The sequence below is a fragment of the Gorilla gorilla genome, chromosome 11 (assembly GCF_029281585.2).
Source record: "Gorilla gorilla gorilla isolate KB3781 chromosome 11, NHGRI_mGorGor1-v2.1_pri, whole genome shotgun sequence".
Taxonomy (NCBI): Eukaryota; Metazoa; Chordata; class Mammalia; order Primates; family Hominidae; genus Gorilla; species Gorilla gorilla.
Genome location: NC_073235.2, coordinates 43250200 through 43270183, shown reverse-complemented (window position 1 = coordinate 43270183; position 19984 = coordinate 43250200). Strand labels below are relative to the sequence as shown.

General features: G+C 33.8%; 1 protein-coding gene across 2 annotated transcripts in view; it reads left to right on the top strand.

Moving 5' to 3' along the window:
* LRP1B (LDL receptor related protein 1B) overlaps window positions 1-19984 on the top strand; it is a 1892531-nt gene that overhangs the window by 1396689 nt on the left and 475858 nt on the right. For both annotated transcript variants that reach the window (XM_031008804.3, XM_055380092.2), the window contains exons 36-37: window positions 12762-12896; window positions 13475-13604. In XM_031008804.3, the coding sequence (XP_030864664.2) occupies window positions 12762-12896; window positions 13475-13604 (265 nt within the window). The remainder of the gene's footprint in view (window positions 1-12761; window positions 12897-13474; window positions 13605-19984) is intronic.

Sequence of the window (19984 nt, the reverse complement as noted above, 5' to 3'; positions counted from 1 at the left end):
AAGTATTGATTCACATTAAAACAATTTTTTTAAGCGGGAATTTGTTCACAAAAAGAATCATTGTGTATTTTTTTTTCCTGAAAGTCCAAGCATAGCACATTTATGTATTGTAGTTTATTATAATAGCTGTGATTCAATAACAGTAAAGTCATGTTGGGAAATAATCGTATTATAAGACTTACATATCTATGTGTCACCTGTGAATTTGGCTAGTCCTTACACAGTAAGCATAGGCAATTTCTAGTAATTTTTAGAGCAAATTATCTGTGATGGTAGTAACTGTTAACAGTAAACTTAACTTTACCTTTCTAAAAATATGGGATGCCTCTGTGCATCCAAATCAATGTTAACTTTTAGTTTAAAAAATCACGAGCGATGATGTTGAAACATATAGCAGTGTCTGAATATTTTTACAGAATTTTCTATTTCTGAATTTATTTCTTTGGATGAGGTAAATTAAAATTAGATTCTTCTCTTTTTACTTTTTATTTTGCAAAGAAAATAGCAATGTATTTTCTCTTCAGTTTTAAATGCATAAAGACAATATTATGTTAAACCAAATTAAAACTTCAAAGGTGTATGAAATTACTAAATTTATTAGTATCTATGTATCTTATTTTGTTACATACTTTATATTTTAAAGTTTATGATAGTTGATATTTATTATGCTTATTAAATGCTAGGTACTTAACACAGATGGATTCATTTAATCTTCACAATTCTATGACTTCCATTTTATTCAGACACTAAAAAGAAAGGTTAAGTAACTTGCCCATATCACAGAGCCACTACGTAGCGGGGTTGTGATTTTTAACTCAGGATACCAGAACTCAATATCTAAGGCTTTAGTCATTATGCTACATCCCTCTATTCATTAAACCTTTTAAGTAAGTTATTCTTTTCACCAGGGATGATGATGGAAAAAAATTCAAACATATTTGTTGAGAAGGCCTCTATTTTTAAAGTATATATTACTTCTTTGTCTGATTTACTAAATTGAGGCATAGTTTAGAAACCGAACATTTGAGGAACAAGATTTCTGCTTTTTTCTGTTGAAAAATAGAAGTGAAATGGAATGGTGGTGTTTTCTGAAACGAGTTGCTGGTCCCCTGAAGATATATTTATGCAACATGCTGTCTCAATTTTGCAGCTTACCTTTGTGAAGCTAAAACAAAATAAAATAAAAAAATTTCTCCTTGGAGCTGTTATTGGTCCTTTTCTAATCTGAAGAAGACTAGAAGGTGACAGCACATTTTAGTTCTCACGTGTTACCTGAAAGTCAAAATTAGCCACAATAGGTCTGCAAGAACTGACTTATTGTATGTGAAAAACAGCACAGTGCAATTGCTTTGAAGACTAAAAACAGTTATTGCTTAAGAAAATGTGAAAGATTCTTTTTATTACCTTGAGAGGAAAGAGTTCAAAACCAGAAAATGGATTTTTTTTAATAACAAGTAATGTTTAATGCAAATTCCATTCAGGACACAAAAGCTAGACAAGCATATAGTTTTTATTTGATAAAATAGTAATTTAAAAGAGAATGTACATTATCTAAGGTTCCATAACATTGTACCTGAAAGGGATTAAGATATCTAAAATCTTTGAAGTCTGCAGATTTCATTTTATTTACTTACAAGGTTGGAGTTCTCAGTGGTTTGTTACTGTAAGAAAATTGTCCATTAGCATTTGTATTGATTTGCCTTTGTCAAAATGAAAGAAACAAATGTAATTTGTTAGCACTTTATTATTGAATCCCTTTTAATATGGAATATCAAGAATCTGGGTCTTTATTAATCTGCAAAATGTTTGAAGGAATGCTTTCAAAAATTGAAAAGAATAGAAAGTTCAATTTCATTCCTATTTGTACCGAGGCACTGGATGGATTCTGAACTGGCTGTCATCATAGTTTATGTTCATCACTCTGGCCGGAACGATTTTGTTGTCCCCTCCTGCTATTCTGAAATTGACCACATTTAGTAAATTGGTCCTTTACCTGAACTTGGTTTCAGTAAATTATTCTTGCACATCTTATCTAATCCAAATGCTACCCAGTCTTCAAGTATTAGGAAAAGCTTCACTTCCTCCATGAAGTAATCCCTGATGACCTTCACTGACCTTGCTTTCGTCTCAATTCGTAGAACTTTCATAGCCTTCTCCAGAGGTTTCAACCAGCATGAGATGGTTCAGTTGTATGCCAAAAATGGGTGATATACGTGTGGAGACATTGATCCTCAGGGAAGAAAGGCACAGCATGAATTGGTCTGAGATTTCAGGCCTGTCCCTCCTGTCACAAGCAACCTTCTACAAGAAATTATTGTGCCATAAAAATACGTTTGTTTTGTGTGTTATATTGTGAAAATGGTCAGAATGTTGCAGCTTCATCAGTAGTACTAAGCCTTTCTTTTTCATTGCACAATCTACTCAAAAAGAGATTTCACCTAAAATACAGGTTTATTACTATTTACTTATAAATCATGTATCTTATTACTGTATTAAATATGATTTAATATACACACAGATACAAATTTTTTAAAGATGAGAAATAAAATGTAGCAGCCAAGATTTTAACATTTCATTGCATTGTCTTAGATTTTCTTGGTATCCTAGCCATTCTCTAGAGTGTGTGTGCCAGACTTTGAAGTCCCTTGTCTATATGATTTGATATATTTGAAAAAGATGCACCTAATCTTGTTCCAAAAATTATTCTATGTAGTGTCCAAAAATGAGGAAAATGCAAGATGAACCATTAAGATGTGAAGAAATGAACACAAAGAGAAAAAGAAGGAAAAAAGATAAAACTAGAGATAAAATGCACATATTAAACTTGTATATTTTGCTAAAAGTTAAAAGTAAATGTATTATTTTTATTATAATAACTAGTGCAAAGAGGGAGGTATGACCAACTTCATAGCTCGCAATATCTATATAATTTAAAAGAAGAAAATCAAGGATTACGTATCTATGGCATATGACACATATGAAACATATATTTGTCACATGCCAAAGGTATGACCTTTCAAAAGTCACCTTCTTTTATATATTTTTGGAAGGAAGAAGCTTTGTCATATCACTCCCACATTTTTCAATTGCCATGCAAACAGGAATGTAGCCAGCTTATCGGGAGTGGAGGAGAATCAAACAAAGTAATCTCTGGATGAGCTGCCTTGTGCTTTGGCTTGATTCATGCATAGATTGAACAGCAGTGATTTCTAAGAGATCAGGTGCCTATAATATATCAGAATCAACTGATGAGATTTAACTTTTATTTTATTTACTTATTTATTTTTTTAAGCAAGTTAAAGACTTCCCTCAACTGGAGAAAAAACTAGCCCCAAATCTGATATCCTCCCATAGAAGACCAAGTCAACCTCTCTGTCACTGAAAATCTCTTTAGTACTGAACCACTAATAGCAAATGGGAAAGCAATGGGATTGTAAGGGGACGAAGGGCTGTGTAGCATTTCATAATTGAAATCTCCTTCACAAGATTATTGGCCCTGTTAAATAAAGGTGATTTTCTTCCTATTTGTACCTTTAACGAGTTAACTAGTAATTCCCCACCTGCACCCTACTCGTGACTAAGTAGTTTTAATTCTCTGAGTTGTGGCTGTCTCTTTGGTATTTTAAAACATTCCTCAAGCAATTCTAATGGGTAGCCATTTGAGAACTACTGAATTTAAACTACGCAAATGCAAGCTGGTTGCCAAGGTTGAGGGCCATGGCTAGAAAGAGTTTTTCTTTGGAAAATGGCTAATCAGAAAGGGGAGAAATGATAAATTGAGATGAAGAAGAAGAGGGAGGAGTCAAGGATACGATGTGAGGCTGGGACATGACATGAAACTGCCACTGAACCCCAGTGGCAGGTGTGATCAGAACACCTTTTTTATTTTACTTTATTTTTGTATTTATTTTTATTTTTATTATACTTTAAGTTCTAGGGTACATGTGCACAATGTGCAGGTTTGTTACATATGTATACATATGCCATGTTGGTGTGCTGCACCCATTAACTCGTCATTTACATTAGGTATATCTCCTAATGCTATCCCTCCCCCCTCCCCTCACCCCATGACAGGCCCCGGTGTGTGATGTTCCCAAGAACACCTTTTAAAATAAAGATAGCTAATTTTCAGTTTGCAGTTTTTATGCTATTATAATAAATGTCCTTATGACATGTTTCCAGAAATTCTATTTCACTGTTTGTATTTCATGTTTATGTGAGTGATTTTATATATCAATATGGGTGGGAGAGTGAGAAGTGAATGAAAAAAAAGGTCTGGTCTTGATATCTGGATTGAAATGGCACAGAACAGGAACAAAATATTGTGTCAAGAAACACGATGATTGAAAAATGTAGAAGTGATATGAGAAAGCTTCCTCCCTCCAAAAATATCTTTAAAAGAGTAATTTTTGAAAAGGTAGAAAATGGTGGTTTGGATTAGTGTTAACTGTTATATTTCTCAAAATTTTAGAATGGAAAAACAGGTTGCTTAAGAAAATATGAAAGATTTTAGTTCCCCAAAGAAATCATTATGTTAGATAAATTAGAGGTATTAATGCATTACATGGCCTTAAGGCAGTTTTGGTAAATGTGGCAAAAATTGTATTCCTGGGCCTACCTATTAAGTTCACTGAGGATAAATCACAGTAAAAAATATGAAGAATGCTTGTATTTCTGACCTTGAAAGAAGAAATGTATGTGCAACCAGATCTTCAGGAAGTGATAGTAAATAATTAAAATCTAAGTAAAAGTTGGTAGTTGTGGGGTGGCAGGGAGAGGAATATTATTTTTTTGATCTCGATAATTAAAACAAGTCGAGATTCTGTATAAGCATTAGTACTATGACTTTATATTGACTTCCTACAGCCATAAGCTTTTTTTCTATATAGCAAACAAAAGTCAAAGATCCAACAACAACAAAATTCCAGCATCTTTCTCTACAAGGGAATAAAGACTACATTAACTGAAAATAGTGTAATAGTCACATATAATAGCTACGTCCTGTAGAACCCAAATATGAAGTTTATGAAGAAATTGAAACACACTTTATATAGAATTTTCCGCAATTTAACACATAATTTTGGGATAGAGCACTGTTGTCTTTATTTTTAAAATAAGGAATAGGGTTTAATAGATCCAATAAAATGGAAGTAAATAAATTAGATAAGCTAAACATAAACTTGTAAATTGTATTGTTCATAAATTGGAACTATCCTTAAATTATTTTTTGTTTTGTATATCTAATTTGAGGTTCTTTTAAAAATTATTATTTATTTTTTTATAGAGATGAAGTATCACTGTGTTGCCCAGGCTTGTCTCAAACTCCTGGTTTCAAGCAACCCTCCCTTCTTGGCCTTCCAAAGCGCTGGGATTGCAGGCTTGAGCCACTGTGCCCAGACAAACTTGAGCTTCTTAATGAATTGTATATAAACTCTAAGAAAAGATTACCAGAACTTATTATGAAAGAATCCATTTATCTACAAAATGTGCACAATTTTGTTAGCTAATAAACCTAGGGAAAGTAAGTCTCCTAGATGTCAACCAGATTCTCGTCTTCCCTGACCTCATTCACCAAATTATCATTTTAGGAACTGTGTGCAAGAATCAGTCCTCATTACCAGATCTAACAGCCAAGCTCAGACCCTCCTGGAAGGAACTGTTTATGGCAGAAGGTTGTATAGTTGTTGTTGTTCTCCTTCTTGTTTTGTTTTTAAAGGTAAAAAAAGTTTGTAATGAGACTCATCTTTAATAAACTGTGGCGCTAACTTCTAATATTAGTAGCCTTACCAACTATGCTAATATACTTTTTGCTATCCGATAGTTATTCTCAAGTTAGGTGCCAGATCTAGAATAAAGCCACATTTATACTTAGTGCAGATAAAACTGGTTTCAAATTATTGGCCATATAGCAACAAGAGATAATATTAATGTAAGAACCTTCTCCCTCAATCCACAGTTACAGAATTTTAAGAAAAATCTTTTTCGAAGCTCCTTAGTTCATCTCACTCTTCTCATATCCCTAATATTCCCTTTTAAATTACGTTAGCAAATGGATATGGCTATGACAATGATAAAAACGGAGAAATGTGTTCCCTTCCCTTCTCCTCTCTTTCTTTCTTTAACTTTCTTGATGACTCCTCTTAATTCAATAGTCAATAATTCTCAAAGTCTTTTCATCTTCAAAATTTTTTCCTTGCCCATGTTGCACTTGCTACTATTTGAATAATAATAAGAAGAAGATGAGCTAGGGATGTTTACAACTTTTTGATGTTCCCGAAGTTAAGGTTGCATATCATTATTTTTAACAGAGTTGTGGTTGTTCGTCATATTTATTTTTCCTCCCAGATTCTCAGATCAAAGGACTAAAGCTTGACAATTCATGAGAACTCACCCAAAATATACACCTTTTATACACATAATATTTATAAAAGACTCATCAAAAAAGCAAGTATCTTGGGATTTTCCTCTCTCAAACACTCTCAGCATTGATGAAGAAGATGAAATAATAAACTTCCCTTTGCTATTTTATTTCATTTTATTTATTTATTTTTTGAGACAGAGTCTTGCTCTGTCACCCAGGCTGGAGTGCAGTGGCGCGATCTCGGCTCACTGCAATCACTGCCTCCCGGGTTCACACCATTCTCCTGTCTCAGCCTCCCGAGTAGCTGGGAATACAGGCGCCCGCCACCATGCCCGGCTAATTTTTTGTATTTTTAGTAGAGACGGAGTTTCACCATGTTAGCCAGGATGGTTTCAATCTCCTGACCTCGTGATCCGCCTGCCTCGGCCTCCCAAAGTGTTGGGATTACAGGCGTGAGCCACTGCGCCTGGTCCCCTTTACTATTTAATAATAGTTTATCTTGCTTTTATTACTAATTTTACTACTAACAAACAACTTATTATTAAACAGTAAAGGGAAGCTTTACATTCTAAAGTCATTGCTTAGTTGAAGCTGCTCATTTGCCCCTTATCTGGTAAAGTGAGCACTATCGGCCAAGGTAGATAAGCATGTTGAACTAGTTTCTGAAAATAAGAGAATATTCAGAATTCCTGGCCTGTCCAACTGTACTAAGAGGTATTAATGGTTGAATTAGCCAGATATGAAGGGGATGGTAGAGTTCAACAGTAGTTGAAAAAAGTATAGATTCTAGATTCTTAATTAGGAGAGCATTGAGATAATTAATGCATTAAAATAAACCCTATCTACTAAAGGTATCACTCATATATCTCAGCAATTTTACATCTGGGTAGGTATCCAGTAGAAATGACAGTGTATGTTTCTTCTAAGACATGGAAAACAAAGAATTTTCATAGCATTAGTTATAACAGACAGAAATTGAACATAACCTCAATGTTCAAAATGGATAAATAATTTGTGGCATTTTCACACCATGGAAAAGGAAGATACTTTCAACAGAAAAGATGAATCTAATGGTCATAATTTTGAATGAAAGAACAGGCCAAAGAGTACATACTGTAATTTACCATTTATCAAAACATTTTAAAGAAAACTAATCTAAGGTAGTAGAAGTCAAAATAGCGGCTGCCCACAGGGGAAGAGAAGAGATACTCCCAGAAGACACAGAGGAGCCTGTGTGATGCTATCAGTGATCTGTATCTTGATCAAGGTAGTGGTTACATGGTTGTGTTCCATATGTAAAAGTTCATCAAACTATACACTTAAAATTTATATACTTAAATATATATACATTATAAATTACTAAGGCATGACAAAAAGGGAAACAATTTGCCTCAGAGGGAAGTCTCCTGCGGTATGTCAAAAGCCGAGGTGGAGGGATCACGAGGTCAGGAGATCGAGACCATCCTGGCTAACATGGTGCTACCTCGTTTTTACTAAAAATACAAAAAAAATTAGCCGGGTGTGGTGGCGGGCGCCTGTATTCCCAGCTACTCGGGAGGCTGAGGCAGGAGAATGGCATGAACCTGGGAGGCGGAGGCAGTGAGCCAAGATCGCACCACTGCACTCCAGCCTGGGCGACAGAGCGAAACTCCTTCTCAAAAAAAAAAAAAAAAAAAAAAAAGTACATCTTTGATCCAATTCAACACATTTATCACTAGCTTGAATCAAGATGAAGAAAACCTACATATCAAATTTGTGGATATCACAAAAAAGTTTCATTGTATAACATATGATTTTTTTAAATGTCAATAGGCAGGATCCATGATCCCATTTAACAAGCTGACGTTTAATAGGATAAATGTAAAGTCCTGTAGTTTAGAAAGAAATGTGACATAAAAGCCATGAGTAGCATGTTCTGGGAAAAATCATATGCTTTATCATTTTTAGAATCAGACAAACAGAGCTAATTAAAGTGAACAAAAACTACAAGGGAAAAAGAAGATCTTCATAACAGCTAAAATTGGGCCATACATTGAGATATTATATTCCCTTTATGTGCAAGCGAAAAATAAAAGCATTAGAAGATCATAGCCAGAAGAGATCCTAAAGGTTATCTAAATTCTGCCTTCTGTTATTTAAATACATAGATGTACTTTTTACATGCATATATTTATATTTTTATTCATATTTATATATGAGGAAAATGGGGCCTGAAGAAAAAGCAACTTTGTGAAATGTTCATGGTAAATGCAGAACAGTGATAAGAACCCAGCCCTAGACTCCTTGTTTTCTACCCTGTTATTATATCTTCCTAGTGTGCTGGTGATTATTTTAGGACAGAGCATCATGGTAAGCATATATATTATATTTTACCTGGCATATTTTTATATATTTATGCTGTTTTCTGAAATAGAATGTACATTTATGCCAGAAAACATAACTGAATTTTCTAGGACCTAAAAGCCCATAATAACGTAGAGTAGAGTGTTTTCACAGAAGGTGGTCAACAAGTGTTTGTTAATTAATCATAAGAATACAGACAAGGGTGAAATATCTTTAAAACACTTTTATATCCTTTTTCTTATTATCAGACAGAACCCTGCATGATTTAGTCTCTAAATACCCAAGGAAAACTTTTCTCCCAACTAAAAAATGTAATATTTCTCATTGTCAAAAGGTCTTTCCTTGTTTTACAGATAAATATCATTATAGCAATATATGGTTTTCCCTTTAATTCTGAATTTAATTATAATTATAATGCACAATAGCTGGCTGCCGATTTCCCTATATGGTAATTCTTGAAAATGGCTTCAAAGACTCATATTTGTCTTATTATATCTGTAGAGATGTAATTATAATTGTTATTATCTTAAATTACAAATTCTATTTTACAATCCTGTAATTATATTATACATTACCAAATTACCATATGTCTTAAGATAGTTTATTTATAATTTTACTCTAGAATGTAAACTACATGATTATAGAGATAGTGTCTGTTATGATCACCACCATATTTTATGCCTACAATAATTCTTAGCACAAACTAAGAATTCCATAAGTATCTATTGAATGGAGGTACTTAAGAAATATATTTGGAAATAAGTATCAGGACATGGTTCTGAAAATCTTCTCTTTCTATCTTTGCAACTATCTCCATTTTGTGTCTTTACAATCTGTTGTAAAATGTTATCCTCCTTCAACTTGATTCTTTTCCTAATTAAAACATTCTTTACCTACTTTGTGTTTATTTTGCAGATATTCCAAGATATTAGAAAACATGTTTTCCTATCTTAGCAAACATTTGGTCTAGTGTGTGTTTGTGTGGGTATACAACATATATGTGAAAAAATTGATAAGGAAAGGGATTTGGGTATCAATGTGTGATTTAATTCTTCTATACTCTTGGTTCTCCTTAATGCATCATCACATGATTAATTTACTCACCAATTTCCCAAATGTACCTAATAGAAAGGATACAAGAAAATGTGTTAGTTCCTCAATGCTGTGATCTCATGGTCTTGACCATTTAGAGATAGCTTCAGTATTACAAACTACCTATAGTACATGTGACTATATTGAGAAAAGTTGGGTCAGATGCAGTCCTTATCCATGAAATATTTAATGGTCTAGTTCTAGGAAGAAATGCAAAAATGCAATTTCAGTTCAATATGACAAAGATATGTTCAAGATATCATGGTGTATATGGGAAGGAACGATTTATGATTATATATTGACTAAAATTTTGCAGTACTGACAAAGGTATTAGAAAATAATATGAAATGAAGGGGTACCTTTTTTTTATTGTAAAGATTGTCCTGATTTTCTTCTTTGAATTCCTACAAAAATACTTGCCTGTATGGCTTACATGCTGCTCATCTTACACAATTTCTGGTTGTTAGCCATTTCTTCATGTGTATACCTTCTGTTCCTTAATGAGCTAATAAGCATTTTTATGGCAAGAGATGTGTTTTCTTTGTATCTGCCTCCCAACCAGTCTTTATTCAGCATATCACATTACCTCATTACTCACTAAATGCTTACTTTGAGCTTATTATGTGCCAGAAAGTATTCCAGATAACCAGGGATAAAACAGCAAATGAAATAAAGTCCCAGCCCTCAAAGAAATTACATTCTATGAGAAAAAAGAGACACTCAACAAACAAACCAACAAATATATAATGTGTTTGATAATGATAAGTGCTACGGAGGAAAATACGTTTTGGTGAGAGAGAATAGAGCATGGTAAAAGAATAATTTTTATAGAATAGGCAGGAAAGTTTCAATAAGAAGGGGATATTTGAGCTAAGATAGCTGAGATATCTTGGGGAAAAACATTCAAGACAAAAAGAAAAAAAAATTATGCATAGACTCTTGTACTGAAGAATATTTTATTTTAGGAACAGGAAGATCTATTACTAGAGATGGGTAAGTGAGGGGAAGTGTGGAAGAAAATTAGGCGAGGGAGGATTGGAGGGAGTTGGTAGATCATGAAACTCATGAGAAGGAACTTTAATTTTACCTTGGATGAGATGGGAAGTGACTAGAGAGTTTGGTGCGAGACAGCGGAGAGAAATTCTTGTTTACATTTTTTTTTCCTTTGGGAATTTCTCCATTCTAACTTATTTATATTTTAAAAGTATATCTGTAGCTATACTTTTCTAAGTGGCAAAGCAAGACTCATGTGGAAAGGGAAAAGTGGTAGCTAGGCAACAAATTAGAAGGCTGTTGCAAGACTTCAGGCAATAGTGGTTATTGGTTTAGTTACAACACAAGTAGTAGACGGTATGACGTGGTTGAATAATAGATATGTTTTGAAAGAAGAAAGAAGTGAACAAAAAATACTTGGTAATTGATTAAATATGAGAGTATCTGGTGATTGATTGGAAGTGGTGCACGTGCAAACGTAATCAGGACAATCCCGATGCTTTTAGTCTAAGAAACAGAGGATGGAGGTGCCAACTATCACACCACCTTGGAAAGGGGAGTTGTCAGGCAGAAGACTTCAAGAGAAGCATATTTCATTGAGAATTTGTCCATTGTACATCAAGATTGCCTTATCTACAAACAAGCAGAGAAACAAAGGAGACAATTGGACGTATGAGTCTAATGTTTAGGGAAGAAAATTAGACTCAACATATAATGCTTAATATTTATGCAAAAATAAGATATATTTTTGTTGATTGATTCCCTGGTACAATAATGAAAAAATGTGAACTGATGTTTTTACCAAATGAGAAAATCAAACAAATCCTTGCTTTCTAGACATATATTTGGATAGGGTATCTCTGCTCTGCTGCAAACAATTGTGTGTCTGACTTAACCATTGCTGAGAACAGGGATTATTTGGAATCTTTTCCTGAACTGGTAAAAGTAAAGACTATATTTCATTTGAAACAGAACCTCAAAGCTTGCTGATAAATGGCTTTATTATACTAATTGCATTTTCTTTATTTCCGTAGTCTGTCAGTGTGCCAGAGGGAAATTTTATTGGTCTTAAAGGATTTGTTCTTCAAATGGCCATGTAGGTCGCAACACAAAAACGTACTTAGTTGCTGGCAAATTTATTATTTAGTGATTCTTCCCCAGTGTCTTTCTGGTGGCTGTGTTTAAAATCATTGGCCTATGATTACTACCCTTTATGCATATGCATGCACATACATTTCATTTATAGTCTTTAGACACATTTTTCATTCAAGTATTCAAAAAGTACTCTTATATAAAGACTCTGTGATCACATAGAACAATTCTTCAAGTATTCTCAAGCCCATTTGGACAATGAGAGTTTGAAAAATAATGTAAGGGTCTTGTAGTTGACATTTAAAAAACTCGTACCTTAGAAGGAATAATCGGATTATAAGGCATTTTTAAGACTTTGTACTTTCTGAGTGGCCTTATGCTTAAAACACTCTTGATATAATTGAAATGCTCTTATGTTTCTTTCTGTCCTCTCTCTACTTTGAGGTTTTGTTGAGTTGATTTTCCCTAGTAGTATTCATTTTAACAGGAGATTCAGACATAGGTAAAGCTGTGAAGAGAAAAACTGTGGTCCAAAATAACATGGTTTGGAATCAAAGCTGCAAATTCATGCAGGATAAGGATTTATTGAGTTAAAATAAGTAGAGAAATTAATAAAAAACAATAAACAATGCAATAGATTATTTCTATAATATTTCAAAAAATACTTCAAAAATCATTTGACTGAAATATAAGTTCTTTCATGTTCTTTTCATGCTTTTTTTTTACTATTTATATTAGTAAATTGTCCTGAAGAATTCTTAAAAATCTAGCATACCCAGGATGATATCCTAAAAGATACTGTTGCAATATGATCCTAACACCGATATTGATACCTTTTACAGTGTGTGTATGTATTTTTTTTTCTGTGTCTTATCCATAGAAAATGATACCATCTACTGGACAGACATGGGCTTCAATAAAATTAGCAGAGCTAAAAGAGATCAGACTTGGAAAGAAGATATCATTACCAATGGCTTGGGAAGAGTGGAAGGGATAGCTGTTGACTGGATTGCTGGTATAATCCATGGCTTTTTATCTTTTTGTTTCACACCTATTTTGTTAGGGGCTCAAACTGCTTCATAAAAAATCTTTTCTAACTCATAACAGTGCTTTTATTTGTACTTCTAGCCACAGGGGTAAATAGTCTCTTTTGCTTTTGGCTTCGCTCCTTCTAGTGCTTTTGAGCCTTTGGATAAGTATTTTTATGTAGAAGTAGATTATGTAGTGTTAACTTTGCCCAAATCTCCTGAGAGCTCCAGAAGGCAGGTAAACAAGTGTTAGAAGTTCTCTTTTGCCTGAAGTCAGTAGAAAGTTAAAATAGGTCTTTTCTTTAGGTAGGAGAAGTTTCAACTTCGTTTTACCATGTAAATATATCATTATATGGTTTAAACCAGAGATGTGTGAGATTAGGATTGAAAGTATTTGCATATTAGTTTATTTACAGCTTTCTGCTTAGGAAACACATTTAAAAAGAATGTAGGAAGTAAACAGTTTCTTGATAGTTACGTGAATGCTCAGAAATTTAATTTTAGTCATGACAAATACATTTTTTTCTCAAAACTGTATTATAAACACCTCTATTATTTCTCCTAGGTAACATATATTGGACAGATCATGGTTTCAACTTAATTGAAGTTGCAAGACTCAATGGTTCTTTCCGTTACGTAATTATTTCCCAAGGCCTGGATCAACCAAGATCTATAGCTGTGCACCCAGAGAAAGGGTAATTTTAAGATTTGCATATATCTTCCAAGTTTTAAGTGAGTTTTCTAAGTTCTATTGAAAAAAACTAATTACTTTTAGCTGTAATGTCTGAGACAAAATCAAGAATATCTTACCTAAGCAGAAAAAAAATGTTTGTATTCACTTTGTTCATATAATTTAGTACATATTCGACATTTACTACACCTACTTGTCTCTAGCTTGATTGAGAACATTAGGCAAAAGAATCTTCATATACTCTAGTTTTTATCAATTTATTCAATTAACGTTTATTGAGTGCTAGGCACTGTGAGCTAGGGCTTGTCAGCATCCCTCCATGTCATCCTCAGCCTTCAATTCAGTACATCTTGACAAAATACAAGTACATATGAAAGACACTTGTAGACACTGTGAAGTATGCTGGCATGAGTAAGATGTTGCCTCTATTCACAATGAGTTTTCTGTTTAAACTGAAAATTCAAACAAGTACACATTTCAGTTAAAGGAATAGTGTCACTTTGTAAAGACTTATTTTCAGGCACAATAAAAGACTAATTGATCAAACTCAAATTTAAAACTAATATCCAAATGTCATGTTGAAGTAGTGAGTTTCATAAGATCACTATAAAATTATCTTGGGTTTAATGCAAAAATCATACCATATAATTAGAGCAGGTAGTAAAAATGAGGGTGGTAGCAGCAATAATAGTGATTAGTAGAAGCTTTGTGGAGGAGGCTGCAAGGGAAAGGAGGTTTCTGAGATGGGGTAGGTATATATTATATGAAGAAGAAATAGAATAATTAAAGATTTGGTAGTGACAAAGCAAAAGCCATCAGCAAGAGTATAGGTACATGAGGTACACATAGGGAAGAGTAGGTGATGTGGCTGGAAGACAACTTGGGTCTGTATAATTGTTGGTAGGGCTTCCTATATATTTTTTAAAAATTGCCAGGGTCATGCCTTCTCCAGTTTACCAAGTGAACTCCAAACCAGTCCTGGACCCTCTCTGCTCAGCCTTCCCTTGGCCTCAAACAATATACAGAAGCTAAGATCAGAGTTGTGATGTGAGTTTATGGAAGTTGTAACATTCTTTAACATAAAGAATCTTTAAGAATGGTAATTTATCATCCCTGTGGATTAGACAAAAGTGTTCTTTCCCTTCCCTCAAGCCAAGTAATGGAGAGAGCTCAAGACAAATATGTAAGAGGGAGGCTAAAATAAAGAGAAAATAGCAGTAAATGAAAACAAAATTCTATACCTTTTTCACTGCAAATCCCAATGCCAAAGGGAGTCAGGTCAAATTTGGAGAGAGGGAAGAGAATGTGCTCTAAAATTAATCTTAACTGTATGATACTGTTCATTTAATGGTAATTGGCTGGGAAGTTATGGGATCTTTCCGAGACAGCCAAGTTTGGAGAGGAAATACTCAGTAAAGCATACATGGAATCAGTAGTTGGATAAATATAAAGTCACTTCTTACTTATTCCAACAGAATTCAGGCTCTGTAATAAGCTGTGATAGTGTACGAGGTTACCCAAGAAAGAGTGCCAAAAAAAGAAGTCTAATAACAAAAATGAAGAGTGCTTATAGTTAGGAGATAGAATGACTAGGAGAGAGAAAAAAAAAAAGAACAACAACAACAGCAGCAACAAAAACAGCCATTTGAGTCTTTGGAAATTACTGAACTGTAGAAGTCAAGGGAAGAGAGTTTAAGGAAGAACAGTGTGCCAGCAATAAAGAGATCAGGAAAGAGAAAAAAAAGCAGAGAACAGAACATGTAACTGGTGATGAGGATGGTATTGCATATTTTTATCAATTTCAGAAGATGAGTAAGGACAGAAGCCAAATATAAAGAGTAGACAAAAGAATAATTAGAAATTGGAGCTAGCATATACAGAATAAACTGATGCAAACTGGGTGATGAAGGGAAAGAGGAGAAATAGAAGATAAGTTGAGAAGATTGTAGAGTATAAGGTTTTTCTTAGTATGGGGATATTGCACATATTCATAGGCAAAGGGGAAATAAACTGGTTGGAAGAAAGAGGATGGAAATGAACGTAAAGGGGAGACAAATTCCAGGGAGCATAGGAGGAGCCTTGACAAGGGAGAAACAACAGGGCAGAGCAGGAGGAATCACAGACAGAAAGCAGGGAGGCAAGATTTGTATCTTACATTAGGTATCCCAGAAAGAGATTCTAGGATGAGAAGTCAACTCAGGACCTGAAAGCATAGACAGTCGAAAAGGGGAAGAAAGAGATCAAGCAAATATTTAATTTTGAACATAATCTTGGCCTCAGACTGATTCCTGGAGGGACTCTAGAGTCTAAACTTTACCTTACAGTGATGGAACTTGGTATTCAGACTCCCAAGTAGTCAGCCAGTGGATAAGGACCAGTCCGGGAAAACAGACACTCTCAAAATTTCTGACTTTCAGCACTTGTGGGAGAAGAGATTCAAGTGGCCCAAGGATAATCCTCCAAAGAAAATTGTCTGTGTGAGCTGTTAGGGACAAAGGTCATTTGAGAGCTCAGAAATGGCAAACAGCATCTGAGGATGTTTATATGGAGCACAGACGGTGTCCATTACAGTGTGGAATCCCCACTTAGACATTTACTATTTTTACATTTGCCTTTGAGGTATTTCTAAACTTCTTGGTCTCAAATGCCTATATCCTTTTAGTTAATTGGGAGGGTTAAATGAGGTGGGTGCTAGTTCTCTTCCCCTTCGGTGATGGAGTGAAAGAAGAGAGAATGAGGAGATCAAATGTATTTTAGAGGTTAAATTGATGAAATTGAAGAAAGTCACAGCTGCTAGTCTGTATTTCTAAGGTTATCAGCTTTAAGTGAATAGGTTAAGTTTTGCTGAAGCTATTGTAGTAAATATTTTCCACAATAATGAATCAAAGAATTTTCCAGCAACATGAGACTAGCCAGGATGGATTTATAGAATCTAAGCAGGAATTTTATGTGACATTGAATAATAATGCTTGATAATGTACGGGTAGTAAAGAAAAGAAAAAGAAAACATGTACCAAAAAGGAGCAAAAAGGTTATAGATCAAAGTTGGCAGTTGTAATGGGTTAACTTTGAGTTACCAATCATGCGGTGAGGCCTGCAAGCTAGTGATGGAATAGTGGGAAGTCAAGAGTAGACTAGGGTAAGAGTAGAGAGATAAGGTCCAGCTGGTATGAGTGACCAACACAGCTCTATGAATTAAGAGAGGGTGATTCTAGGTAGGTCCCTGGAGCAATAAAGACAAGGTACTATGAGCTTGGGTGTTCGTATGTCATTAAGTTCCATAGAATGTCAGCAGTGGAAGGAGAAGATGAAAAAGCTGCCAGCCAGTGGTAAAGCAATAAATAAATGGTGTGTAATTGTGACAGGTGATAATGCAGTCAAGGAAAAGAGAATATGTGAATTAATGCTGTAAATGTTTAAGTGAGTATAAGCTCAGAAAAAGGTTTCCTTCTTCCTTAAAATGACTTCTCTACTTTTATTCTGGATACAAATGTCTCCTCAGACATTTCATGCAAAAATCACTCTCTTCTTTTTTACCAACCTTAACTTGTTCCTTTCAATGAAGCCTTTCCCTTTTGCTTTCAGATAGGCTCAGGTCACTCTCATTAGATAACACATTACTAATGTCATTACTTTCCACATGTTTTCTTCTCAACTTCTCAGAATCATGATCTATATCCATTGTCTCATCATTGAACTCCTAAAATGGGTTTCAGCTTCTGTTGTTACACAGGAGTTTCTAAATTTATTTGCAGCCACATCCAGAGATGATTATTATTATTTTTGCAGGTTTTATACCATTTGCGTTCTCCAGGACAGTTTTCTCCATTGATAGTCCATCCAAGAATTCCTTTTTTTCTTTAGCCTTCTCTGACCCTGCATTTTCTGGTTTTCTCTGAGGCCACTCTATATAGCTCCTGTGAGCATTATATTTTATTCTCTTTATTCTCATTTAAGACTTTGTGTGTCATTCTCTCTCTTATTATATTTATCTTTTAAACCCATCTAATCCCATGTTTTTAAAATGTAAATCATGCATATATAGTGAAATATAAAAATATAATAAATATATGCAAAATAGTAATAAAATGTCTTCACCCCTTTATTTATATTTCTGATATCCTTTATAGTTATTTATTTGGATGTCTGTCACTGAAACTTAACATGTGCTCCTACCTCTCATCTGTTGCCTTCCTTTCTTAAATATGATCTCTCTTTTCCTGTTGTCACAAAAGAGGTTGAAACTTTGGATTTTCCAGTATTTTTTCATCACCTATTTCCATCTGTCAACAAGTCTCCTCATTTCTTTGCTCCAGATGTTTGTCAGATTTTTTTTATTTCTCTCCATTGCAACTACCAGCTCAGCACTGACTCAGCAGGAGGATCTCAGTAAATGTTTTTGATTTCTTAATTTTGAGCTCTCAAAATGAGAATTGTATGTGAGTCCACAAAACAAGAAATATTTGACATATGTAGCAATATTTAAATATTATTTACTTCTTCTTAAAAGCACTTTAAAAATATTATGTCACACGGATAAACTTTTTCCATATTCATAGTTAAGAGTAGATACACTCATTTAAATGTTAAACTTGTTTCTAGGAAATATTTATTACTGCTTGGAAGTATTAGAGATGTATGTCTCCCTATACTTTTTCCATATGTTTACTGACTTGAATTTAGAGAGAAAATAAAAGACTTAAAAATGAAGATTCTTGTAAAATTATTCAAACATTGATTTCCAGCTAATATTATATAGACATTTAAGTGTCAAAATTTATATCATAGGAATAAAGTACAGTACTTTAATATTCTGTTTGAAGTTAAAACATGGCAGATGGTATTGCCAAGGGAAAATGTGAACCATAATGGAGTGAATTAGCTGAATTCAAAATAAAAACATGCCTTGAAAAGTGGGCACGAATCCTGTTTTTGAACAATAGAGACTTGAGCTCTTTTAAAATGTGGCCAAATACAAAATAGGAATCATGTACGAGTTTAGTTTAGCTTAAAAAATCAGTTTCTTTCAGCTATCATTGACTCCTCCTCCTCCTCCTCCTCCTCCTCCTCCTCCTCTTGTTCCTCCTCCTCCTCCTCCTCCTCTTGTTCCTCCTCCTCCTCCTCCTCTTCCTCTTCCTCTTCTTCTTCTTCCTCCTCCTCCTCCTCCCCCTCCTCCTCTTCCGCCTCCTCCTGCTCCTGCTCCTCCTCTGGTATTACTTGCTTTGTGAAAATTGAAATGTAATAATTTTCTCCATGCTGAAAAATCATTTAATACTAACAACGAAAAGATGTATAGGAAGCCCCATTAAGATGTTAAACATTTTGATTAACTTCCCATGGTATATAATCTCTAACTGAAACACATACTGTAATTTTATTTCCTTTTAAGCAGCAGGATATATGTTTTCTCTCTTAATTTAGCTCTGTATTTCTGTGACTGTAAATAATGTGCTGAAAAGTTTTTCTTTCCATGGCAAAGACTCAAATTAACATGGGATCTTGCTGTTCTATAAGAATATATTTTCAAATGGTCTTTGATTATGTATATACTTTTTCAGTATGCTCAACAATATATAAAAGGTCTTGGTTGACAGTTTAACACCTGTTAAGACAACAACAGTGTAGTGTAGTTTAATACCATCTCTTAGAGTATATTTTGCATCTTAAAGCAAGGGAACACATATATAAAGGAAATGGAATAAATTTGATTTACCATAGGAATAATGCTGGTAAGATAGGTTGCAAGTCATGAAACAAATTAAAAACTTCTTTATAATATTTTGATAATTCTAAGTCAGCTCATGAGCTCTAGAAGTATAGGCTCTGGGCAGCTAGATGTTAAATATTTGGTAAATTCATAGTTATAGGAAAATATCAAATATATATTGAATGTACAAAAGTACATAAACATGGACTATTCAAGAAAATTATAAATGTGAACAAGCTAATATTATATATATGTACATGTATATGTTAAGTATTTGTTTAAGTGAGAGGATGGGGCAATGAGGCAGGGTGTAAACACATATATAAAATGAAAAATGAACTATAACATGGTGTAATATTTTTAATGTGCTATGAAATATTATATATGTGTGTATATATATACATATATATAAATATTTTTTGTGAATAATTTCCACTTCTCCAGTGTGTGCTATTCATACACATAATAATTGTCCTGTATAATTACTCAAAATTGCAATGTAGTGAATCAAGAAAGGCTCAAATGTAAACTTAAGAATAGCAGACCAAGAAAGAAACAAATTGACAAATAAGTTAAATAATTTTGAAGCTTAAACAGAAAGAACAACTCAAATGGCCTATATCTTTATTTTTGCCTAAAAGAAAAAAAAAATTTTCTGAAGTTGTTTACAGGAAAGA